This window comes from Cetorhinus maximus, chromosome 10 (genome assembly GCF_964194155.1).
Source record: "Cetorhinus maximus chromosome 10, sCetMax3.hap1.1, whole genome shotgun sequence".
In the NCBI taxonomy this organism is placed as follows: domain Eukaryota; kingdom Metazoa; phylum Chordata; class Chondrichthyes; order Lamniformes; family Cetorhinidae; genus Cetorhinus; species Cetorhinus maximus.
This window is the reverse complement of record NC_135888.1, coordinates 54504481-54531806: the sequence shown is the minus strand read 5'-3', so window position 1 is coordinate 54531806 and position 27326 is coordinate 54504481. Positions and strand designations below refer to the sequence as shown.

At 43.9% G+C, this 27326-nt stretch overlaps 1 protein-coding gene across 1 annotated transcript in view; it reads right to left on the bottom strand.

Moving 5' to 3' along the window:
• The window catches only part of LOC144685323 (ran-binding protein 17-like), a 947082-nt gene that overhangs the window by 263755 nt on the left and 656001 nt on the right, over nucleotides 1–27326 (bottom strand). Inside the window, exons 20-21 of the mRNA XM_078549733.1 lie at nucleotides 21359–21447; nucleotides 4650–4757 (exon numbers count right to left, since the gene is read on the bottom strand). Of these exons, the coding sequence (XP_078405859.1) occupies nucleotides 4650–4757; nucleotides 21359–21447 (197 nt within the window). The remainder of the gene's footprint in view (nucleotides 1–4649; nucleotides 4758–21358; nucleotides 21448–27326) is intronic.

The window sequence follows — 27326 nt, the reverse complement described above, 5'->3', positions numbered from 1 at the left end:
TAAGAAGAGGTTTGATAGAGGTGTTTAAAGTCATGAGAGGTCTAGACAGAGTAGATAAGAAGAAACCGTTCCCATTGGCAGAAGGGTCGAGAACTCTAGGTCACCGTTTTAAGGAGATTGGCAAAAGAAGCAATGGTGACATGAGGAAAACTTTTTTATGTAGCATGTCATTAGGATCTGCAGTGCACTGCCTGAGAGTGTGGTCGGGGCGGAGGCAATTGTAGCTTTCAAAAGGGCATTGGATAAACACTTGAAGAGTAAAAAAATTGCTGGGCAATGGGGAAAGGATGAAGGAGTAGGTCTAGCTGCAGGGAGCCAGCATGGGCAGGGTGGGCTGAATGGCCTCCTTCGGTGCTATGACCATTGTGTGGTACCATTATAGCTGGCCTGAGAGAGCTAAATGGTGACAGCAGGTGCCCAAATTGATCAATCCTAGCACAGACATCTCTTGCTTTGAAGACCAAAGAAGTTCAGTCGATGTATATTTATATATTAGTACACACACACACACACACACACACACACACACACAGAGCTCATGTCACTAGATGCTGCCAGAATTCTCTGCAAATTTTGTATCTGCAATGTTTACCACAGTCATATGGTCATCACTTATATTGTGAAGAATTTTTTTCTCTCAGATTGCTTGGCTGAAAGATCTTGATTCCTGGAGCTTGTATAAACACTTCTAGTAACACAAGGTAAAACACATATACACCCTAATTTAACTGACTAACTTTTAGATGGATGGATGAATTCTACCCCACTTAAATGTTCTTCCCCTATTCTTGTGTGAACAATCATTTCCTACTGTATGGGTCTCGTACTGACAGCTCTCTTCCACCCCACTCAAGTAGCCACCCTTACTTATGAGCTTAGACAGCGAGTCAGCAAGCTTTTTTTCTGACAGTGGAGAGCTTTCTACAGCTGAGCTAGATCCTGATCCCATCTGATGAGTGCCCTTTCTTGAATATTGCCGAAAAGAGAGACATGTTGTTGAAGCTTTTCATCCTGCACTCATCAGAACAAACGCAATAATGCCAAATTTCAAACGATTACAACAATTAAACTACAGGAGAAAAGGGTGCTGATTGGTTGGCAAGTCATGGCCAAGTCATCATAAGTGCAAGCAACAACAATGCAGTTTTATTAGAAATATTTATGTTCCTGTTGATTTTGTGTGATTAATATAGATGTAAGTATTAGTTTCTCAGAAAAAGATTGTGGTGATTTTATAACATATTTAGAATGTTCCAAATAAGCCAGTTTTTTTGTAGTATTAATATTTATAATGTGAAAATGTCCTGGGCATAAAATGTGCTGGCTGTTTTTATTTCAGAAGCATCAGAGTACCATCATCAATTTCATATTCGTTGCAATCTTTCAAACACCTCACTTCAATAAAAATTTTGTTTCTGGCATGAATTAATAATTTACTTATATTTAATTAAAAAATTAATGTACATAAATTTATTACATTTAATAGTGAAAAAGCAGTGAAATATTTTAGCTAATTTATAGCCTAAATGTATAGGCTATAGCCATTCTTCCTATTAATTCTGATGAGTTTTTTTTGTGGTGGCAAGTAAAAGTGGGTGGGGTAGGACTGGTCGGTGTTCCATGGTGACTCTTGCCCTGCCTAAATGGTCCATGGACAAAAAAAGTTTGAGAGCCACTGGTGTAGGGGTTTGTTCGAAATGGAGGGGGAGATGCACAGGATTTGGAGTAACAGATTGGCCACCTGTTACGCTCTGTCCTGACATTTTTATCCAACTAGTGCCAATGAAAGGCTAAATCAGGCAGGATATATAATGGGCAGCCAGGCCGCAAGGCCAAATTTGTCATCCAGTGAAATGTACTATTCATACTAAGAATGTCCTACCTATATTAGTGTGGTGGTGGTGGTGGCAAAATACGTAACAGCTTTAAAAAGGGAAAGAGATAAATATTTGAAAAAGGAATTTTAAAGGATAATGGGCTGAATTGCCACCTTGTGCTGTAAATTCACGCAATCATAAAGTTTTAAAACTTCTACAATATGCCAAGATTAAATTACACATATAATTTAATCAGATGCACAGAAATCTATCCTGGGTTTACTTTGGGATGAAAGATTACTCCTCTTGCACTGTCACTGTGGTCTTTCATTTTACAGCCCTTTCACAGAGGAAGCTGGTTAGACTCCAGACCGTCTTACAGTAAGACTTATGGACTCTGTGATGTGACCTCTCATTCCACTGTTTCCATGGAAAACATCAGAGATTTATTATTTTTAATAACTCTCTTATGTCTTCTACGGAAACAATGGATTGAGGGATGAGATGGAAAGCTGTGGGATCAGTGCTGCAAGATCAGGGAGAATATTACCAGGTACCCTGACAAGAAGGTCAAACTCAAAACATTAGTGACAGTCTAATTTTACAACAGGACTGATCTATGCTGCTTTAAGGCTGCCATTTGACCTAGGCTGCTGAATTATTGCTGTTATTAAGTAGCTTTTTCTAAAGTAATTTGCTTCCCACCAATTTTTCTCCACTAATTTTCTTCCCGCCTCTCCTTCCTGGGATACACTCAATGGGCCCCGATCACCTCCAAGGAGCTATTTGTATGTGAGCCTCAGCTATGAGTGTCAGCAGGGAGCACCACAGTTGGGCTACATTCACAACCCAGTACTTCCAAGCACAGCTCTCAGGATGAAGAAAAAAACAGGAACCTTGGCTGATCTATCCCTGATAATACAAGGGTACTTAGACTAATTGTAGCATTCCTGATGGCTATCATCAGCTGAGACCAGCCAGCTCTGGACAGACAGAGGACTGAACCTGGGAACATCCTGTCACTGAGTTATCCCCATGGGATCAATGCAGAGGTGGTCAGTGCCAATGCTGCACACAAGAGGTCGGCCATAAGGTGGGGATGGCTTTTCAATGGCTGCAGGGCTAGGGCTTGCTTGGGGAAGGGGGAGAAGTGACCTTAAGCAAGGGAAGACGTTGCAGGGCAAGAGCTATACTGGGGAAGTGGAGTATCCCAGGGTGTGTGTGGGGGCATATTTTGAATTTTGCAAGATGGTGAGGGCTGAGGAGGCAGTCTCCAGAGGAGCTGAGGCCAGATGGAGATGTGAGGGTGTGTGTAAGAGAGTGAGTGGTGATGTCCCTTGAGCTGGCAGTGAGTGAGATGCCTGGTGCTGATGACCGCGAGTGCTGCCTGAAGCTAGCCTCGAAGACCCAAGAGAAGTGCAGCTCGCCAGGTGCACGTTGCTTATGTACAATTGTGAAACATGTTGGCATGCAATCACACCGACGTGCCCAAATGATCCAGCGTGAGCGGGTGATTCAGGCGAGCTGGGCTTCTAATGAGATACAAAGAGTTGAAATTACGTTCCCAACGTGCAGCAGTGGGAAATGTGGCCCGCCACTGACGGGTGGAGCGGACAATCGCAAACTGGTTTCACGATGACGTGAAACTGATTTTTGGCAGTCTTGCCATGTTGTCTTGCCCACCCAACCCACACGCCCCACCCCCATGACACCTGATGCCAACAGGGCAGGAAAATTCCGGCCAGTCTTGCCAGCCTGTCAGTTTCACTGAAGAAGCTCTCCCCACTGTACACTCAACTGGCTGATCCTGACAAGTTACTGACAGTTTGGGAAGTAGGTCTGCCTACTGTTAAAGCCATAATGCAGAGTTAAAGAGACACATAATTTGCTGTTCATATAATTTACTTACTTGCCTGACAGCTGTTCGGGGGTTTACCGCACACCTTCAAACTCGCTGAGGTGAGGAGGAATTTGTCCATTCGGAGGGTGGTACATAATTCGTATGATTAGGAGCAGGAGTAGGCCATTTGGCCTCTTGAGCCTGCTCGACCATTCAATAAGATCATGGCATCTCTAATTGTGGCCTCAACTCCACATTCCGCCAGTCCCGATAATCTTTGATGAACCTGGACAATTCTTTAGAATTCTCTACCCCCGAGGGCTGTGAAGGCTCAGTCATTGAGTATGTTTAAGTCTATGTTTCTAGACATTAAAGATGTCAAGGGCTATGGGGATAGTGCGGGAAAATGGCATTGAGGTAGAAGATGAGGCATGGTCTAGTTGAATGGTGGACCATGCTCGAAGGGCTGAATGGCCTACTATTTCCTATGTTCACTTGGGGGCAACCCAGAAGTGAGTGGGATTATTTCTGGATTCTGATTGGATGTCACCCCCCACACGCACGCACCCAAATCCACCTCCACTTGCCTGTTACAATCCCCTCCAATGTCTCTACTGTACTGGGGAACTGGGAAAAGCAGGAACAGTGGCTGTTCTGACTTGTTTATTTGTCTTTCAAAACAATCTAATAATTTCCACTGCCCCAGGACAGTGCTGGGGGAAGTTCATTGTGCGTTAGTTGGCGGGGGAGGGAGGAAAACATATATTCTTGAGTTCTGAGAATGGCGAGCTAGTAAAGAGGAACTTGAAAAATGCTAGAAATCTGAAGTAAAAACAGAAAATGTTGGCAGAGTTTGAAATGGAACAACAGGTGTTGTCTTAGGGATCTTTGGATAAAGGATGTTAACCTTTTTCTCAGATGCAGGAGTGACCAGCTGGGCATTTAAAAAAATTTCCAGTGAAAGATGAATACTCCCAAACACGGTTACTCACCTGTTGTGAACAAGTTCAGCCATCAGTTTCAGGATAGGTGTTGTACATGAAGGCTCACGGTACCACAGCTCAATGGCACGCTGGAGGATAGAGATGTAGCCTGGATATCTGTGTGAGACACATTAAGGAATAACCAGGGCCAAAAAATCCAATCCAATGCTGTTCGTCTACCATGTGTTTAAAGTGGACCCCTTCACCAGTGGACTGGAGTGGCTCAAAGTTGTTGCTTCATTATTAATATCCTTTCAATGTCAGTTATGTTACCTTCCTCTACTGTGAAGTCTGAAACAAAGTAATTGTTCAAAAAGTATGTCATTTCGTTATTACATGTAAGGTGCTACATAAATACATGTTGTTGTTATTACCCACTTCTGTTTTTAAAGAGCTAACATTACCCTGATTACCCTTTTTCTTCTAATATAATTATAAAATTATTGTGTCCCTCATAAATTTCTTTTCGTATTCTCTTCCTCCAGCTCTTAGTATTTTTCCTTTTTGTTATTCTTTATGACTCTCCCAGTTGCTTGGATCTATATTATTCTTTGTACTTTTATATGTTCCTTCTTTTAGTTTTGTGCTAGCCCTCTGTTGTTGACCTGGCTGTTTAATTTGGTAAATAGAACTCTTTCCTCTGAAGGGATTTATATTGGTCCTTAAGCTAAATTTTTTTATGAACACCTCCCGCCTTTCATCTGTAAATTTACCTGAAAGCAGTTTTGACCAGTTTGCTGTATTCAGTCTCTGATTTATCCCGTTAACTTTTGCTTTACCAAAATATAGGGCAGAATTTTATGGCCCTATCGCAGCGGGGGCGGGGCCATAAAATGCGCCAAGCCATTCAAAAGTTCATTGAGTTTGGCGGGACCACAAAATCCTGTCAGCGTAAAATTCCATCCATAGAATCTTAATAACTATGGTTTCTCCTTATCAAATGAAATTTCATTGAATTTGATCATATGATAATCAATGCGAGATAAATGACCCCTAACTATGAGACAATTATCTACAGCTTGCTCATTACTTATTAACATGGAACCTACCGGTCGCTTTTTTCCTTTATTCTTTCATGGGATGTGGGTGCATTTGTTGCCCATTCTTCATTGCCCTTTAACAGAACATTTCAGAAGACAGTTAGGAGTCAACTACATTGCTGTGGGTCTGGAGTCACATGTGGGCCAGACTGGGGTAAGGGCAATAGATTTTCTAAAGGACATTAATGAACCAGATGGGTCTTTAAGGCAATCGATGATAGTTCCATGGTCACTGAGACTAGCTTTATATTCCAGGTTTATTAATTGAATGTAAATTCCACCAGCTGTAGTGGTGGGATTTGAGCCCATTCCACAAACCATTAGCCTGGGCCACTGGATTACTAGTTTAGTGGCATTACCACTACGTCATCATCTTCCCTGACCATGTTCATACACAAGTGATTGGGAAGCTGCACAGAGTCTGATATGTGACTACACTGTAGTGGCAGCAGTACACTGAAGCCCATGATCTTGGAAGCGAAGCGTAGGTGCTGCTGGGAGCATGGAGTGCCAAGGTGGGCTGGTTAGAAGGCCAACCTTGCTTTTCTGGGACTTTGTCTTAGTTGCTTCTGAAACTGTCATGCTCTCTGGACCTCACCTCATGCACCGTGCCTCCCCCCCACCCCCTGGCCCTCAGACCCTCCATGCCACCTCCATAGCCATTATTCGCCATGGGTAGACCACAGGAGCTGTATGGAAGTGAAAAAGAACTTTTAACAATACAATACAGCTCTCACTAGTGGGGGAATGTCAAACTAGGGGACATAGTTACAGAATAAGGGGACACTCGTTTAAAATTGAGATGCGAAGGAATTTCTTCTCTGTCTGGAATGAATGTCTGGAACTCTCTGCCCCAGAGAGTTGTGGAGGCTACATCACTGAGAGTCTTTAAAGAGGAGGTAGATAGATTTTTGAAATATCGGGGATTTGAGGGCTATGAGGAGCTGGCACGAAAGTGGAGTTGAGGCCTGGGGCAGATCATCCATCATCTTGCTGAATGGTAGGGCAGGCTTGAGGGGCCGAATGACCTACTCCTGCTCCTATTTCTTATGTTCAAGTACTACAAGATCTGGATGATATCCAGGCTTGGGCTGACAAGTGGCAAGTAACATTGCCGGCACACAAGTGACAAGCAATGACTATCTCCAATTAGAGAGTATCTAACCATTGCCCCATGACGTTCAATGGCATTATGATCGCCTTCATCTGCCCACTCTACCAATGTGTTAATGTCCTTTTGAAGTTCTATGCTGTCCTCCTCACCATTTACAATCCTCCCAAGTTTTGTGTCATCAACAAACTTTGAAATTGTTCCCTGCACAACAAGATCTAGATCATTTATATATATATCAGGAAAAGCAAGGGTGCCAATACCGACTTCTGGGGAACTCCACTACAAACCTTCTTCCAGCCCGAAAAATATCCATTAAACCACTACTCTCAGTTTCCTATCCCCCAGTCAATTTTGTATCCACGTTGCTACTGTCCCTTTTATTCCATGACCTATAACTTTCCTCACAAGTCTGTTGTGTGGCACTGTATTGAACGCCTTTTGGAAGTCCATATACACCACATCAACGGCCTTGCCCTCATCTACCATCTCTGTTACCTCTTCAAAAAACTCTAGCAAGTTAGTTAGACATGATTTTCTTTAACAAATCCATGCTGACTCTTCCGAATCAGTCCACATTTTTCCATGTGACTATTAATTAAATCCCGGGTAATTGTTTTTAAAGTTTCCCCACCACTGAAGTTAAACTGACTGGTCTATAATTGCAAGGCAGATCTTTACAACCTTTTGTGAACAAGGGCGTAATGTTTGCAATTGTCCAGTCCTCCGGCACCTCCCCCGAATCCAGGGAACATTGAAAGGTTATTGCCAGTACCTCTGCAATTTCCACTCTCACTTCCTTCAATATTCTTGGATGCATCTCATCCGGTCCTGGTGCCTTATCAACTTTAAGTACTGACAGCTTGTCCAATACCTCCTCCTTATCAATTTTAAATCCTTCTAGGCCTAATGAACGTTCTATGCTGTAACAATCTATGAAAGGAGTGAATGTCAGCAGTCTATCGAACCCTGGAGGATATCATGTCTCACATGTGGGTATTTTCAACCATGAAACCCCGAATAGCTGTTAGGAGTGGAAACTTGAAAGATTTTAAGGGATATGGAACCAAAAGTGGGGTGAAGATACAGATCAACCATGATCTGATTGAATGGCTGAACCGGCTCATGGTTTGAACAACCTGCTCCTGTTCCAATGCTCCTATGAGACCCAAGCAGATTTTGTCCTATCCCAATCCTGCTGAAGCTAGCCATTGATTTCAGCTGATACCCTGGCTCACATCACTCAATTGATTAGAGGCTGGGACTTTCTACTCTGTGCTTTACCATTACACAATATTTCAAACATTAACTCTGTTTCTCTCTCCACAGATGCTGCCAGACCTGCTGAGTTTTCCCAGCATTTTCTGATTTTGTTTCAGATTTCCAGCATCCGCAGTGTTTTGCTTTTATATTACAATATTTCATTTGTTTATTTTGCTAATCATAGGAGCTTATTTCTTTTTATATAGCAGTACATTAATTGTACAGTGATAGCTGTTCAGTAATGTTTATGCAGTTATGAACTAGTTTTGGACCAATGAGGTATTAATTATAACAGAATTACCTGGAAAAACTCAGCAGTTTTTCCAGGTAATTCTGTTTTTGTTTTGGATTTCCAGCATCCGCAGTAGCTTTTAGCTTTTTGTTTTTATCGAGGTATTAATTATATCCAATTCAGCCTCTAACCTTCTATTATTTTATAATTCAAAAAATATTTTACATTTTTCACCAGAAACATATATCCTGTGCCCAAAGCACAAAACTGTATTTAGCTCGGTACAAAATGACACTAAACTGGTAATCTCACTCAGACAGGTCATAAGATGGCTGGTGTAGATAACAGAAGAATGTCACATAAGTGCAGCTGGAGCCTCTCTTCTGAGTTAGGGCTGATACACACAGTTAAAGTTACACTGCATCTAACTGTGCTGGGTGTGCTTGATTCAAGCACTGGGTGCCTGGAATAGAGTATGCTAACCTCAGCACTGCCAAACCTTATCCTAAGGAGCACAAAAAACAAAATGTCCAGCATCAATGAACGGAGTTCAGCAAATGAACAGCTGGTTTGTGAAAAGGAACAAGAGGGTCATGTAATGTAAGTGCAGAGGTTCTGGAAAATAACATCAGTGTTTGAACATCAGAGACTGCAATCTACCTGATCAGATAATGTGAGCGTGGGACAGAAGAGAACTGTTTTTAAAGCAATATGGTGAAAATAGTCAGGGAGGGTGAAAGCAGCCGTCAAAATCCCACCAGCTGATTGATGATCACAGCTGCCACCTAAGTGTCTGGATATTATTGTCTTGAACCCACAGGAACTGATAAATGGAAAACACAGAATAAAACATTAACACAAGGCTCTGCTTCAGATCTTTGCCATGGGATACTGTATGGAAAACCATTGAGAATTCTATTTGCACGAGTGCATGCACTGTCCAGTGTAGTACTGTGCCACACAGACCAGGGAGGTACTTGGTTCAATCCTTTGTCCAGGCTGATTATTATATTTACTTACATAGGCACAAACACACACATTCACAAACTGAGACATACACACACTCACTCTTTCATATACGCACTCTCGTGAAATCTGCTGATTGCTAGACTTGCCCTTGCATGTTTGATTTTTAATTTTTTGCATGGCAAGTTGCTGAAAGTATGAGCTGAGAGAAACAGGGCAGCTGGGACCTGAATGAATCGGGCAACCAAAAAGATATCTCCTTAACCAATCAGAACAAAGGACTGTGACATTAACAGGCAAGGACTGGGAAGGAAGAGTAAATCAAACTGGTGTCATGACTCACTGGGGATAGTGCACTGTAGTATCAAGCCCCACTGCTCCCCGAGCCAAGACAAGTGTGAAAAGTTTGATAAGACGACCAGGTTGCCCCAATTTTACCTAACTGTTTAATTTAGGTTAACAGAATACAAGCACCAGGTTTGTAAACTTAATAAGTAAATAACTGTTTATTAAACAAATCGTCATTAACCAGTGGCAAAAGAAAGGAGTATGAACTGCTAACTTTTAACGCTATATTTTAAACTCTACCCCTTCTTAACCCCTGTACACAAACGCGCACATATAAGACGTACAAAACATATATTTTAAGGGTGAGATAAAACAGTTCAATAGCACCAATCTGGAGTTCAGGATTAGATGGGTTGACTTTGATTGCTTTCTTCCAAATTCCTTGCAGGTTGTTGTGGCTGACATGAGGTGGTCTCCCAGCACTTGCAGTCCGTGGTTCTCTGGTTGAAACTTGCTTTTAATGTCTCTACTGGCGATTTTCCCCCTTTTCTTCCTGACAGGGGTTTCTCAAAGAAAGCATGATACAGCGATGTGAGGAATAGCCAGCTAGCTACTATGGCAGGATTACCAGAGTCTTACAAAACACAGGAGAGAGAGAAAAGCTACCTCCGGAGCACCTTGGTCCACTCCTCCATCACCCCCTACACCTCAACCCCCTCCCACGGCACTTTCCCATGCAACCACAGAAGGTGCAACACCTGCCCCTTTACTTCCCCTCTCCTTACCGTCCAAGGGCCCAAACACTCCTTTCAAGTGAAGCAGTATTTCACTTGCACTTCCCTCAATTTAGTCTACCGCATTTGCTGCTCCCAATGCGGTTTCCTCTACATTGGAGAGACCAAACACAGACTGGGTGACCGCTTTGCGGAACACCTTCGGTCTGTCCGCAAGCATGACCCAGACCTCCCTGTCACTTGCAATTTCAACACTCCACCCTGCTCTCATGCCCACATGTCCGTCCTTGGCCTGCTGCAATGTTCCAGTGAAGCTCAACGCAAACTGGAGGAACAGCACCTCATCTTCCGACTAGGCACTTTACAGCCTTCCGGACTGAATATTGAGTTCAACAATTTTAGATCATGAACTCTCTCCTCCATCCCCACCCCCTTTCCGATTCCCCTTTTTTCCAATAATTTATCTGGATTTTTCTTTTCCCACCTATTTCCATTATTTTTAAATGTATTTCCATCCATTGTTTTATCTCTACCTTTTAGCCTATTTCGATTCCTTCCCCCCACCCCAGCCCCACTAGGGCTATCTGTACTTTACTCGTCCTGCTTTCTACCCTTAATGTCACCTATTAGCACATTCCTTAAATAATATCACCACCTTCAACACCATTGTCCTTTTGTCTATGACATCTTTTGGCTATCTCCACCTATCACTGGCCCTCTATCCAGCTCTACTTGTCCCACCCCCCCTTAAACCAGCTTATATTTCACCTCTTTTCTATTTTTCCTTAGTTCTGTTGAAGAGTCATACGGACTCGAAACGTTAACTGTGTTCCTCTCCGCAGATGCTGTCAGACCTGCTGAGTTTTTCCTGGTATTTTTATTTTTGTTACAGGAGAGAGAGGTTTCAGGTCTTTCCTCTTTTCAGTCTAGGAGCTGATCAACTGCACTAGCCTCACGCAGAACCTGGCCACTTGGTCAGGAGCCAATCAAAACGCCTTCGCTAGGCAGTTCCCTCTTAAACCAGGGGCAGAATTTTACCCTTGGCGTGCAGGCGCGCGCCTGACACGTCATTCGTGAAATAAAGCACACTGACGTCAGACGAGCGTCTCATGATATTTCGCTAGGTGGGCGCGTGATGAGGAGGCGCACCCGCCATTAATTAAGTGGCCAGTTTAGGCCCTTGAGAGACCAATTGACTCCAAGTTTACGTAGCCCGTGCGATTTTCAGGCCATCGCATGGGCAAAATGGGCAGGCCACAATTTGCAAAACCTCATCCACAGGTGGGATAAGAGGGGTCAGTGGGCTTCACAAAGCGAATATTGAGTAATTTTGGATATTACTTGCTGCCGCTTGCTTCTGTGAACAGGACAGCTTCATTTCACTTCAGCGCTGCATTCAGAGCATTTAAAGGCTTCAGTTCAGGACTCAGTGTTGTCTTTCAGGCCCCCAGAGGATTCAAACCACATTGGGCCTTCCAGGTATCAGACAGCCTTCCCTTACCTTGGTAATGGGGATTGTGGTCTCCCCCGGAGGCACCTCCTCTGAAGAGGAAGAGAGGGCCAGAAGGGGGAGGAGGCCAGGTGTCCCTATTCAGCTTTCAGGGGAGCGACCTATGGCGCAAGCACAAGGGGCACAGGGCTGACAGGAAGGCCAAGGTGGAAGAGGCCGCAGAAGACGTCATTATCCTGCTGCCAGGATTTACAGGCGGCGATGCAGCTACCTCAATATGTCTGAGGTGCAATGCCGAAGCAGGCTCCGTCTCTCAAAGGAGATAGTGACCTCCATCTGTCAGGGGATCAGCCCTGAGATCAGCTCTGATTGTGTGGGTGGACACCCCATGCCAGTGGCTCTAAACTTCTATGCCTCCAGCTCCTTCCAAGGCTCAGTTGGGGATCTGTGTGGAGTCTCCCAATCAGCTGTCCACAGTTGCATCAAACTGGTGACAGAAGCTCTGTTCAGGCGTGCATTGACTTTCATTCATTACCATACAGACGAGGCCAGCCAGGCAGAGCGAGCCAGAGGCTTTGCAGTGATTGCTGGGGTTCCCCGTATCCAGGGTGCAATCAACTGCACACGTGACCACCAAGGAGCCAGCTGGTGAGCCGGGAGCCTTCATCAACAGGAAGGGATTCCACTCCATGAACGTGCAGATAGTGTGTGACCACAGGATGCAGGTTCTGCAAGTCTGTGCAAGGTACCCTGGCAGCTCCCATGACGATTACATCCTGAGACACTCCCAGGTGCTGAGGTTCTTCAGTGCTCCAGCCTGACTGGATGAATGGCTGCTGGGTGACTAGGGCTGTCTGCTCAGAAGGTGGCTCATGATGTCTCTTTGCCTTCCAAGAACAGAGGCTGAGCGGCGGTACAACAGGCGCCATGCTTCCACAAGGGTGGTGGTAGAGAGAACCATTGGTCTTCTCAAGGTGCGCTTCCGATGCCTGGACCCTTCAGGGGGTGCACTGCAATACCCCACAGATCATGTGTCACTGATAGCGGTTGCAGGCTGTGGTCTACACAATCTGGTGCTGGAAAGTGGGGGACACAGTGGAGGAAGATGATCTTGACGCAGCTGCACAGGTAACAGATGATGAGCCCAGTTGTGAGTCCGAGGACAAGCATGGTGAGGAGAATGCTGAGGGCATAGACGCTGACCTGGGCAACCTCCAGGGAGGCAGGGACACCTGGGGAGCTTTGATCCAACACTCCTTCAGCTAGCCTACCAAATAATAGCCACCATCACATGCCAGGGCTGCAGGCTCCATATTCAATCCCTGATAGGAACATTTCCTTGGTCAACAACATAAACTATATTGCAGTGGCACATTGTGTAAGGAGTCACATGTCCATCATAACATCATGCCTTACCCTGCACCTACAGAACAAATGAAGCATCCAGTTTCAAAAAAAAATCTCGTTTCCTTCTGAATGACAAACATAGCAGAAATTAACATCGACCGGTGTTTTACATCACACCATTGAAAGAAAACAGAAAAATGAGGGAAACAAATATCACCTGTGATCAAGCCGTGTTATGTTTAAGGTGCTTTAAGTTTTTGCTTGCGAGTGCTCTGTCTAGGTGCTCCCCCGTCTCTGGCAACGGCTTTGGAGACAGCCTGCCCACTCAGCTGTCTTGTTGGCCTTGATGACCTTGGAGGGTATCCTCTAGCCCGTGGAGCCTGTGCTGGCCCTGCCTGGGAGGGAGCAGCCAGTGCCAAGGCTGGCACCTCCTCAGTCACCGCAGCCTCATCAGATGCCACGGTCACTGGCAGAGGGGCAGAGGAGCTGCTGCCATCATCCAGAGCGCCCTGAGACGAGCCCGCAGAGACGACAAGCAGCTCATGCGCCAACATCAGGTCGCTCTGGACCTCCCTGCTCACCATTGATGGACAAGCACCCAGCTGGGATATTGGGTGCCCAATCCACCTCCCACACTGAGATCTGCCCAACTGAGGTCATGGCCGGTGAGTGTTTGCAGGTCCGAGCGCATCCCCAGGAACCCCTGATTGAGTCCCTAGAGGGGCCTATCCATGAGAGTCGCCACTCTCTCCATGGAGGGGGCATTGCACTCGGCCATGAGGGTCAACACAGCACTTATGCACCACATGGACTCCTTCATCACGGAGACCATGGCATGCATTCCCTTATCTATATCCGCCAGATCCTTCCACATACCCTGTTGGACATGCAGCAGCTGCTGCCTCAGGGATGACTCCAGAGGCCCATCAGCAGCCATCGACTGAGCACTGCCCTGGTCCCCAGTAGTCCTCCCATTGCCGGTGCCCTGGGCACTCTCTGCCCCCGCCTGCACCTCAAGCGAGTGAGAAGTGCCCTTCCCAATGTGCACCGAGATACTAGATGCTGATATTATGCCCACTGAGGTGCTTGTATCTGTGCTGGTGCCTGCTTGACAGAGAGGGTGTGATGCTGGTGCGTGCTCAGCATGCTGATCCTCAGGGGTCAGGGGTGGGCCTTCAGGCTCCTCAGAACGAAGGGCTGCTGGTGAGCCTAAAAGGGAGAAGAAGGACATGTTATTAGTTTAACTCATTAGACTGTCAGTGTGCATGCCTGGCATCCTGATGAGACAGAGATCTGCAACGTGGTGCCCTCTTCTTTCCATTATCAATGGGCACCAGGTCTGAGGCTCATATCAGTATACAGGCTACACTACAATGGTTGCAAAGAACCACATTCTCACCTCAGTGCACTGCACTCTTACCCCACTCTAACGCCCCAACTTCACCGCGGCCGCTTGACCAAGATGCATGGAGCCTCTTCAGCTCCAGGGACTCCTGCTCGTATCTACTGAGGATGAGGTGGTGTGGGGGACCCCCGCCAGTCCGTGACCTCTCTGCATTGTTATGGGATGTTTTCTCCTGGAAGGACAGAGAAGCATTGATTACTGCAACCTCTGCCTGCAATGTCATTGCAGCCTGGCCAATCCCACCTGAGGAGCACCTTGCAGGGCTCAGCGATTCGTGACCCTGGAGCCGCAAGGCACTCTTCCAAGCAGCCAGGGTTCACCTCCTTAGCCAAATCCTGCCTCAATGACGTTTGCCACTCGCACTGTAGCACCTCTGAGGTCCACGGGGGGATGGGCAGCTCTTACCTGTCCTGCAAAGTGACCCATGCCAACACGGTACTCAGCCTTCCCGATCGCAGGAGATCATTAAAGCACTTCCGACACTGGACCCATGTGTACCTCACCATGTTGTGGCTGCTGACCCTGGATGCCAACTCCTCCCAGGCCTTTTAAGTGAGGTGGGGGGTGGCTCCTCCTCCTGTCCCTGGGGACAAGCGTTTCTCTCCTGGCTGCTACCTCCTCCAGGAAGGCAGCAATGCACTCATCCGAAAAATGCGGGGCCAACTGCCCCGCTGACCTGCCGTCCCGCTTGCTGTGTCCAAACGTTGTGGCATCCATGCATGCGACCTCCACTTCCTTCAGTGGCAGCCTTCTAGGGGCTGCTGAGGCCACATTTGAATCGGTTTTCGGGCCACTATTGGACCCAGCAGACGTTAAGTCCCTGCCCGTCCCTTCGTGTTCATTCAAAGGCCACATCTCACACTGGGCGGGCCTTAATTGGCTCGCCCACATAAAATTGTGGTGCGCTGCCGTCCGGCCCCACCCGAGCACCCCTGTCAAGGGTAAATTTCTGCCTCAGGACTCCTTTCCAGCATCATTCTGACCAACCTGGCACACACTGTTCCAGGGGATGGCAACATTGTAGAATATCTTCTTCCCGCTCCAGTGAACCTCTCTTTTAAACTGCAGCCATGGTAGTTTTTAAAGCCACAGTCCAATCTTAAAGTCACAGTCCAAGAAAAAATAAAAATATGTTCTTTACAATGGATGAATCCAATGTCAAATCTGATACAGAAAGAGAAGTAAAGAGAGGGAAAGGAGATTGGATTAAGACAGAAAAAAAAGACAGAAAGGGAAAGATAAAAATAAATTTTGCATTTATAAATTTTCCAACAATTTGAAACCTGAAGGAATGAGACTCCACACTTGTAATAGTTAATTTTCAGTGTGGGAAAAGTTGACTGATAGTAATAAACACTCACTTCATTGATATCATAATTAGACTGAAATGTACAAGACTTAGCTTTCTGTGGCAAGCTTATCTACTGCATAATCTATGTATCTACTGCATAAATACAGCAACTTCACACCATTCAATACATTTCAATGGTGAGTCACACAGTGAGGTGTTAATTTTGTGAAGCTAACAGCCCAGCCTCAAAACTGGGGCAGCAAGTTTTGGATTTTTTTGAGTTTAATCATACATCTGATCCTCGCTTGAAGTTGCGGTACCATTTGTGTATAAACATGGGTGAATGCCATTAGCATTTGTTATCTTGACAGGAAAGTCTGGGTCATTGTCCAATCTTCAACATGCGCACAATTAAACCTTGGAAATGCAGCCATTGCCAGGACTGACTAGATAGTTCTTTTTACTGAGGCAGGCATATGTATAAGTGAAACTTCCAGCAGGGAAATGAGTTACAAAGGTTTGTTATACCAAGGTTCTATTATATTATATGCCTGTGTATGGCACACACTTTCTTTAAGTGTTGCACTTACTTCCTGTCATGGATCAGGCATCAGACTTTAGTATATTATTAGCCTCTTCATGAACAGTATCAGGGGAGAGAGAAAGTGTGTAAGTGTGTGTGTGTGTGTGTGTGTGCGCGCGCGCGCATGTCGGTGAGTATGTGTGTTTGTGCATCTGCGTGTGTGAGTGTGTGAACACGTGAGACCTGCCACAGCAAGTTATGGCTCATCGTTTCGATTGGCTTCATGATATATTGGGACTAAAGGCAGACAAGTCGCCAGGACCTGATGGCCTGCATCCAAGGGTTTTAAAGGAAGCGGCTGCAGAGATAGTGGGGGCATTGGTTGAAATATTCCAGAACTCAAAGGATTCTGGGAGAGTCCCAGTGAATTGGAAAACCACTAATTATACGCCCCTGTTCAAGAAGGGAGGTAGACAAAAAGCAGGAAACTATAGGCCAGTCAGCCTAACATCTGTAGTTGAGAAAATGCATTATTAAAAAAGAAATAGCAGGACATTTAGAAAAGCTTAACACAATCAAACAGAGTCAACATGGTTTTGTGAAAGGGAAATCATGTTTGCCAAATTTGCTAGAGTTCTTTGAGGATATAAGCAGAGTTGATAAAGGAGAACTGGTAGATGTAGTGTATTTGGATTTTCAGAAGGCATTCAATAAGGTGCCACATAAAAGGTTATTGCACAAGATAGGGGCTCATGGTATTGGGGGCAATGTATTAGCATGGATTGAGGATTGGTTAACACACAGAAGACAGAGAGTCGGGATTAATAGGCCTTTTTCAGGTTGGAAAGACGTAACTAGTGGAGTGCCACAAGGATAAGTCCTAGGGTCCCAATTATTTACTATCTATATTGATGACTTGGAGGAGGGGGCGGAGTGTAATGTACCCAAATTTGCTCGCGCTACAAAAATAGATGGGAAGGAATGTTGTGATGAGGACATAAGGAATCTGCAAAGGATATAGATAGGTTGAGTGAGTGGGCAAAAACTTGTCAGATGGAGTTTAATGTAGGAAAGTGTGAGGTCATGTGTTTTTGAAGGAAGAACCAAATGCAGGCTATTACTTAAAGGAGGGAGACTCCAAAAAAGTGCAGCACAGAGGGATCCAGGTGTTCTTGAGCATGAAACACAAAAAGTTAGTATGCAGGTGCAGCAAGTAATTAGGAAGGCAAATGGAATTTTAGCCTATAATACTAGGGGGTTGGAGTTTAAAAATAGGGAAATCTTATTCCAACTGTACAAGGTGTTGGTGAGGCCGCACCTGGAGTACTGTGTACAGCTTTGGTCCCCATATTTAACAAAGGATATACTGGCATTGGAGGCAGTTTAAAAGAGATTCACCAGGCTGATTTTCTGGGATGAAGGGGTTGACTTATCAAGAACGGCAAAACAGATTTGGCCTTTATTCATTAGAGTTTAGAAGAATGAGGGGTGATCTTATTGAAACGTAAAAGATTCTGAGGGGGCTTGACAGGGTAGATGTTGAGAAGGTGTTTCTCAACATCTCAAACAAGGGGACATAGTTACAGAATAAGGGGACGCTCATTTAAAACTGAGATGCGGAGGAATTTCTTCTCTCAGAGGGTAGTGAATATCTGGAATTCTCTACCCCAGGGAGTTGTGGAGGCTAGATCATTGAAAGTATTTAAAGAGGAGGTAGATAGATTTTTTAAACTATCGGGGAGTTGAGGGCTATGAGAAACTGGCACGAAAGAGGAGTTGAGGCCTGCAGCAGATTAGCCATGATCTTATTGAATGGCAGGGCAGGCTCGAGGGGCCGAATGGCCTACTCTTGCTCCTATTTCTTATGTTTTTATATTGGGACAGAACTTGCTGCAGCAGGGCATTGAATGGTATCTATCATTAGTTATTCTTTTTGCACTCTTCAACTCAGAAAATTTTTTCCCACAAAGTTACCATAGGTGCGAGCTGATAACAGCGATGGAAACAGGGCAAGCAATGTGTATCTCCTTAACCAATGAAATTTAAGGATTGAGAAATAAACAGCACCAACACTTTTCCAAAAATGATTGTTCTGTAACTCTGTGAAGTCATGCTATGGCAAAGGACTACACTATGTAATCCTGAACCATCAAGCCACATATTGTCCCAAAAACCATGGCCCCCTTATTTAAAAGAAGAAAGCACAAAAGGAGGCTTTTCCTGAGAGCCCAATGGATTAATTTGCCCAATTGATGAATTTGTCAGTTCCTGATTCCGTTTGGTCACTGTGGTGAAATAACTATTCAAATTAAAACTGAGAATGAGAATGTATTAGAAAGGATTTTTTAAATCTCAAATCAGTTACAGAAAGTTAAATAGAGGGTAAGAAAGAGAAAAGAGAGACAGAAAGGAAAGGTAAGCTTATTTTGTATTTAACATTTTAAAAATCTGAAAAATTCAAGTTCTGAAGGAATGAGACTTCATACTTGAAATAGTTCATTTTCAGTGCTGGAGATGTTGGTTGCCAGTCATTAATAGCTAACATGCTGTTAAAAGAATACACAATGTTGATAATTATGAGACCTAACCTCTGTGATGATTTTAGTATTCCTTTAATAGGTAAATACAGCAAGTTCCTAAGAAAAGTAGGGAGTCTCAGGGTGAGATGCCATTTCTGCAGATTTTATAAGAGGCACAACTTGGACAACATTTACCTTTAACTGCATATCTGTTCCTCGCCTGAAGTTGCTGTAGCATTTATCCATAAATAACACTGAGCATCATTAGCCTTGTTGTTATTTTGACAGCATTTATTTTTAATTTTGGGGATTTTTGTGCTCATTATGTAGAGAGATACCAGCACTGGCGAATGAAGCACTTGCTACTGCAGACATTTGTGTCAGTATCAAGCACTCCAAGGCTGTAAACATAAGGGATTAAATACAAAATAAAGCTGCTCCTACTATTCTAGTGTGACATTTCAATTTCCTAATGGGACATTTTATGACTTCTCAGAGTAAGCATGTCAATTAAATGACAATTGCAGGGCTATGGAGAATAAGCAGGGTGTGGAATTAATTGGTAGTTGTTTCAAAGAGCAGGCACAGGTATAGTGGGCTGAAAGGCCTCCTTTTGTACTGTAACATCCTATGATGTCCACTTGGAGGTGGTTTTATGACTTGACTCCGTGTTCATTTGGAACTGGACCGAGACCTCCCAAGCTCACTCCATTTAGAACATAACAACTGGGGATGATTTTCATCCCATCTTCCTGAGTTGAATTCAAATCCCAGGATCCATAAACAAGGGCTAGGGGTACATCCCTGCATTTTAAATGATCAGAACCATGCTAGGACCTACCCTGCCACGAGTAAAGCTAGCTGTTCTTCCTCACTTTGTCTTACTGACAGTTTGAAATATTTACATTTCCAATAGATGAGTCTCATACTGCAGTTTTCTTACAAACCTCTTTATCTTTCATTGAGACTTAAATTTTGGATAAAAACACAATTGTGCTTCTTCTGTCAACAGAAATTACAGCAAGAGCCTGCTATAAAACAAAATATATAAAAGTGGGTACTGCTTGGCTTGTACTTTGATCCTTTCTCCCCTCTTCACTGGCCTCAAGGAAGGAAAGTTTAATTTACTATGGCTGAGTTTACCTTTCCAGGTGCTATTACACTGTGGGAGTGACAGGAATATTGATTTACACCCCAATCTTGCCTCTGATGTTGAAAACATGTAATCTACAGCAGCCTTTGTCAGAGGGTTGATTTTAATCAAATTTCTCCTGCCTCAAAAATGGGTTGTGGGAGCAAGGAGACAGAAGAAATGAAAAGATGCAAAACAAAATGTATCAAATGGAGAGAGAAAGAAAATTTATAACAGGTAGGACAGAACATCAAAGAATCCTGTAGCGCAGAAGGAAGCCAATCAGCTCATCATGCTTTTGTTGCTTCTTAGAAGGAGCTATCCAATAAGTCCCACTCCCCTACTCTTTCCTTATATGCTAAAGGTCACATTAAACTTAAAATAAAATAATCATAGCAAGAGTCATTGTAAAAAGGGTGGGGATAACAATCTGAGCACAGTTAAGGTTAGATATGCAATTGTATTTCAAGCGCTCTGTACTGTAGAGTTAATATTACAGTAACAAAGCTACATGGTACGGTACTGTAGTGGTTATGTTACTAGACTAATAACCCAGAGGCCTGAATTAGAAGATGAGTTCAGATACTATCATGTCAGTTTGAGAGGCTGAAATCAGTTTTAAAAATCTGGAAATAAAAAACTGGTACCACAATTTTTCTTTTCAAATTCTGAAGTACTGCACTCAGTACTGCCATCTACTGGCTAAAGTGCCTTCATCTCATCCCCATTACTCTGCTTTAATCCATTCTCAGGTCATTAGGTTTCCTACAGCAAAAAAACATGCTGACAAATGCAATATCTGGAGCACTTTCAAAAAACAATAAATGAATAGAAGATCACCCTGTCAATCCTATACTCTGAGGTTTGAAGCAGCACATATTCTGAAGAACAGGAAGAAATAGGTTTGGATGGTATAATGTGGCTCTCTGCTCAGTTAGGGGAATGCTTCAGGATAGCTCAGTGCTACTCACCAAGACAACTGGTGAATTTATGATACTGCTCCATGCACACACTTTTCCACATTAAAAAAACAAAATTCCAGATGGAAGAAGCAGTCAGGGTTTCACACAAATAATTAATATATATTTTAAGGAAAAACAATGCACACACACCACTCCCTCTAACTGTTTCCCTTCCAGACTACATCTGCTCTCCCATCTCTGTCTCTCTCCTCCCAAAACACTGTTCTGGTACAATTAGGCTACAAAGGCATGGATCACAGAAGAGGTCAACAGGCCCTGGGGCTACAGGGTAGATGGAGGAGGGGAGACCTGCTGCTAGCATTTTAGGGCAGGACTTCGGCTGAACTGGAGAATATCCCAGCTAATGCAGTTTCCTCCTTTCCCAAAGCGTGAGAGCATTCAGCTAATGGCTCACTTTGTACAACCCTGGCACTGTAACACTGTAGCAAGGATACAGCCAGTTGAACAGCATGGTGTAGCTGGCTTTTGTGTTCAGAGCAAAGGCAATCCCTCTGAGGTCCCGTGACAGGCCAATCAACATGCACTGTTGGAGAAAAAAAAGGCAGAGTAATTGATTTTTATGTTATTAGACAGCAGATGGAGATGCAATGAGCCAATAATAGTCAAATCTCAGACTGTTGTTGTTCACAGTTAAAGGCATTTTTTTCTTTTCTCTAAACCTTGATAGATAACCAAAGAACGAAAGATTATTGCATAATGTGAACAGGAAATATTGACCTTCATACTTGCACAGTCGATATAATATATCAGTTTTTATTAAAAATAATGAGGATCGTCTGCTCCTTATAGCTTCTGGAGACAAGATCCTCAGTTTTACTGCACGAGAATGACTTTAATTGGCTTAAGCTGGAAGCGCTGTTATACAGAGTGCCAAATAACAAAGAAGAAACATGTATAATGCTGAATAAACGCTTTGTACAAAAAGCACTACATGCATTGCACGCCATAAACACATTTGAAAGGAGCAAAGTGAATGATCCAGCACAGAAAACATTCTCTTTTATACAGATCACTATGGAAATTAAAGCTGCTTGAAGCTTGAAGGAACAAATAATCCCAATTAGAATGTGAATATGGTGGCATCTTAGAATGAGTTAAGTTCTCAACTTCCTCTCCTCTTCTCCTGAAGGGAGCGATTCCTAGGATGCTGATTTCACATGTGGTGAAGGTTGATACCTGGACGGACATTTTACCTACGGGAGTGTGGGAAGCAAACTGAGGCAGATTTGCTGCTGAACACCCTGTGGGATATTGGTAGTGACCAACTGTGCTGCTGCTCTGCCTATTCACCATCTACATATTTGTAAATGTGTAGTATATCAAAACACATGACATATAGTCGGTTTCAGTTTAGGCTATTCAGCAACTAAGCCATCTGCACTGCATCATTTTTTAAATTATGAGTGGTTTTCATACAGCTTTCAATTGATGCAAATAGAATGCAGTATCAAAATCTAATGGTTTTATCCTTTGTTTTTTAAAAATCTGATTTTTCCACCCAACACCAAGGAGTCTAGTCTGTTTTCACCAGCTGGACCAGTCCAGGATGTTCCCCTCCGAGAGCTGGAACAGATAGGACACAAGAATGCTGTAGAAGCAGAGATAGCAACTTTAGTCAGTAGCAGGGGAATAACATATTTGCAGAACTGCCTTTTAACACTGGACCAAATTACTGCTTTTTAAAAAAAGTTACTTTCACATTATACTTTGTTAACAATCAGAGACTGAATCTGCACATTGAACAATCTGGTGAAGGAGCTGAGAAATGAATGAATGACTGAATGCAATTTGAATTAGCATTTCTGAAATTATAGGGCTGGATTTTATTGCCACCTCACCAGGCATTTACTTGGTGGGGGACTCTGAGGGGAGCATGTAAAATGTGTCAGGTGACTAGCCCATTGGCTTCCTGCCCACCCCCAACCAGGTCCCCATAATATGGGAGATGGGTAAGGTGCCCACAAGCCCGCCTGTCGTTCGGCCTATTGAGGCCCTCAAGTGGCCAGTTATTGCCACTTAAGGCTCTCAATCTTCCTTCACTGCCACAATAAGCTGGGCAGTGGAAGGTAGGTGAGAGTGGGAAGGGCAGGAACACCCTTTGTGGGGCTGCCCTGTGTGCACTGGGGACAACTCCCTCCTAAGATTGTACCCCCACTTTGTGCCTCCCTGCCTGTCCTCCAAAACCCAGCCCCCACCCCCTCCATAGGATGCACGATCCCTCCCCGCCCTAAAAGCCCGGGAGTCACCATGATCCTCTTCCAGGCACATTGCTGCAGTTCCAGCAGTGCCCACTCCTGAGTTCTGGTGCTGCTGGGACTGCAAGAGCTGCCGGCCAATCAGGTTGGCAGGCAGCTCTTGGGGGCGGAAGTCCCACTCTTTGTTGCCTAAGGCCGCCCCCAGCGTGTTATCATTGCAGAGAGCCTTATTTCAGGTCAGTCGATATGGGACTGACTTTCCTTACAGGGGAGTGAGCAGTACGCTCCCCATAAAATCCGTGTATAGTTTCAATCTTCAGCCTTTTAAAACCCAAGCTTGATGTCACATAAGTACCAGTTCTTGAATGGGAGGGAGGTTTGAGGGGGAGAAAGTGCAGCAAATGTGGAGAGAGAGGAGTGAAGGAGGGAAAAGAATAGCGCAGTGGAGAGCGCAGTGGAGGAAGAGGAAGAAAAATGGAAGGGTAAAGAAAGCAGTAGGATAGTAGAGAACGGTACAGGAAGAAAGAGAGAAGCTAAGGAAGAGAAAGGAAAGATGTTAAGAAGGGAAAATACAGTGGTGTTAAAGAAATGAGGAAGATGTATAGGAAAGACAGAAATGAAGGAAAAAGTTAAATTGAAGATTTTGTTTTTCAGATTGGCAAGTATCATACGAACAAGGAGCAGGAGCAGGCCATTCAGCCACTCGAGCCTGCTCTGCCATTTCATAAGATCATGGCTGATCTGATAGTAACCTGAAATCTGCATCCCATCTACACCTGATAATCTATCCACCTCTGCCTTAAAAATATTCAAAGACTCTGTTTCCACCACCTTTTCAGGAAGAGAGTTCCAAAGGCTCATGACCCCTTGAGTGAAAAATTTTTGCCTCATCTCTGTTTTAAATCGGCGACCCCTAATTTTTAAACAGTGACCCCCGAGTTCTAGGTTCTCCCACAAGAGGAAACATCCTCTCCTCATCCACCCTGTCAAGACCCCTCAGGGTCTTATATGTTTCCATCAAGTCGCCCCTTACTGTTCTAAACTCCAGTGGATACAAGCCTAGTTTGTCCAACCTTTTCTAATAAGAAAACACACCCATTCCAGGTATTAGTCTGGTGAACCTTTTCTGAACTGCTTCCAACGCATTTACATACTTCCTTAAATAAGGTGGCCAATACTATACACAGTACTTCCAATGAGGTCTCACTAGTGCCCTGTACAACTGAAGCATAACCGCCCTACTTTTTATTCAATTCTCCTTACAATAAATGATAACATTCTATTAGATTTCCTAATTACTTGCTGTACCTGCATACCAGCCTTTTGTGATTCATGCACTAGGACACCCAGATCCTTCTGCACCTCAGAGCTCTGCAATCTCTCACCATTTCGATATTATGCTTCCCTTTTCTTCCTGCCAAAATGGACAATTTCACATTTTCCTATATTATACTCCATTTGCCAGATCTTTGTACACTCACTTAACCCATCTATGTCTTTTTGTAACCTCCTTACATCCTCTTCACAACTTACTTCCCTACCTATCTTTGTGTCATCAGCAAATTTGGCAGCCATCCCACCCATCCCTTCATCAAAGTCATTTATATAAATTTTAAACAGTTGAGGTCCCAGCATTGATCTCTGTGGCACAGCACTTGTTACATCTTGCCAATTTGAAAAAGACCCATTTATGCCTACTCTCTGCTTCCTGTTAGCCAGCCAACCTTGTATCCATGCCAATATGTTACCCCCTATGCCATGAGCTTTTATTTTCTGCAATAACCTTTGATGTGACACTTTATCAAATGCCTTCTGGAAATCTAGGTACAGTACATCCACCAGTTTCTCCTTTATCCACAGCGCATGTTACTTCCTCAAAGAACTCCAATAGGTTGGTTAAACATGATTTCCGTTTCACAAAATCATGTTGGCTCTGCATGATGACCTTGAGCCTATCCAAGTGCCCGGCTATAACTTCCTTAATAGCTTCTAACATTTTCCCTATGACAGATGTTAAGCTGACTGGCCTGTAGTTTCCCGCTTTCTGTCTCCCTCTCTTTTTGAATACTGGAATTACATTTGCTATCTTCTAATCTAATGGGGCCTTTCCCGAATCAAGGGAGTTTTGGAAAATTAAAAGCAATGTATCAACTATCTCACTAGACACTTCTTTTAAGGCCCTGGGATGAAGTCCATCAGTTCCTGGGCTCTTATTAGCCTGCAGCTCCAACAATTTACTCAGTACCACTCTCTGGTGACTGTAATTTTCCTGACTTCCTCCACCACTTCCATTTCCTGGTTTATAGCTGCTTCTGGGATATTACTTGTATCTTCTATTGTGAAAGCTGATGCAAAATATCTGTTCAATGTATCTGTCACCTTTTTTTCCATTATCAATTCTCTAGACTCACTTTCTACAGGACCAACGCTCACTTTGTTAACTCGTTTCTTTTTAAAATATTATAAAAACTCTTACTATCTGCTTTTATATTTCTGGCTAGCTTTCTCTCATACTCTAATTTTTCCCTCATTAGTCTTTTAGTCATTCTTTGCTGTTCCTTATATTCTATCCAAACTTCTGACTTGCCACCTGTCTTTGCACAATTATATGCTTTTTCTTTAAGTTTGATACTACCTTTAACCTTTCTAGTTAACCACAAAAGATGTGTCCATCCTTTGGACTTTTTCTTACTCATTGGAATATATCTATTCTGTGCATTCTGAAATATCACCTTAAACTTTTGCCACAGAATCTCTAATGACCTATTCCTTAACCTAATTTGCCAATTCACTTTAGCCAGCTCAACTTTCATGCCGTCATAATTGCCCTTATTTAATTAATGCCGTCATAATTGCCCACAGTCTCAGACCCACTCCTCCCTCCCTCAAGCTGAATGTAAAATTCAATCATATTGAAGTTGCTGCTACCGAGGGGCGCCTTCACTATGAGATCATTAATTACTCCCATCTCATTGCACAATACCAGGTCTAGTATAGCCTGTTCTCTGGTTGGCTCCAGAACATGCTGTTCTAAGAAACTATCCCCATTCAATGTACTCCTCATCTAGGCTATCGTTGCCCATCTGACTTTTCCTGCCTATATATAAATTAAAATCTCCCATGATTATCACCGTGCCTTTCTGACAAGCTCCGATTATTTCATCCATTATGCTCCACCCTACAATGTGGTTACTGTTAGCGGGCCTGTACACAACACCCACAAGTGACTTCTTGCCTTTATCATTTCTCATCTCTACCCAAACCGTTTCCACATCCTGATTTCCTGAAGTTAGGTCATCCCTCTCTATTGTGCTAATACCATTATTAACTAACAGAGCCACCCCTCTACCTTTTCCTCGCTTCCTGTCCTTCCTGAATACCCTGTACCCTTCAATATTCAGGTCCCACTCCACGTCCTCCTGCAGCCATGTCTCTCTAATGGCTATCAGATCATAATTATTTATTTCTACATGGACTCTCAGTTCATCTCTTTTGTTTTGAATGCTACATGCATCTAGATACAGAGCTTTTAGTTTTATCCTTTTATGTCGTTGGTACCTACATGAACTGCGGCGACTCCTCCAAGTTCCTCTCCAGCCCCGAGCTGATTTCCCGAACCCTGGAACCGGGCAGGCAACACAGCCATCTGGACTCACAGTCTTTGCTGCAGAGTATGGTGTCAATCCCTCTGTCTATATTATCCCCTACTATCACTACATTCCTTTTTGCTCCCCCCTCCGCTTGAATTGCTTCTGTTCCGTGGTTCCAGTTAGCTCATCCACCCTACAGCCCCCACTCATCCAAACAAGCTGAAAAAACCTCAAACCTGTTGGACAATTGCAAGGTCTGAGGCTCCTGCACTCCTACCCTCTGAGTCCCCTTACCTGCCTCACTCGCTGTCACATTCTCCTGTCCCTGACCACTGACCAAACCAGAAGACCCTGTCCTAAGATGTGTGACTGCCTCCTGGTACAAAGAATCCAAGTAACTTGGAATCCAAGTAACCTCCCTAATGCATCGCAGTGTCTGCAGTTGAGCCTCCAGCTCATAAACTCTGAGCCAAAGCTGCTCAAACTTCAAACACTTACTGCAGACATGTTTGCCCTGGATCAAACTGGCACCCAGGGGCTCCCACATGCTGCAGCTGTGATACATCACCTGTCCTGACATCCTTAATGTGTTATAATTAACTATTTAATTAATTTAT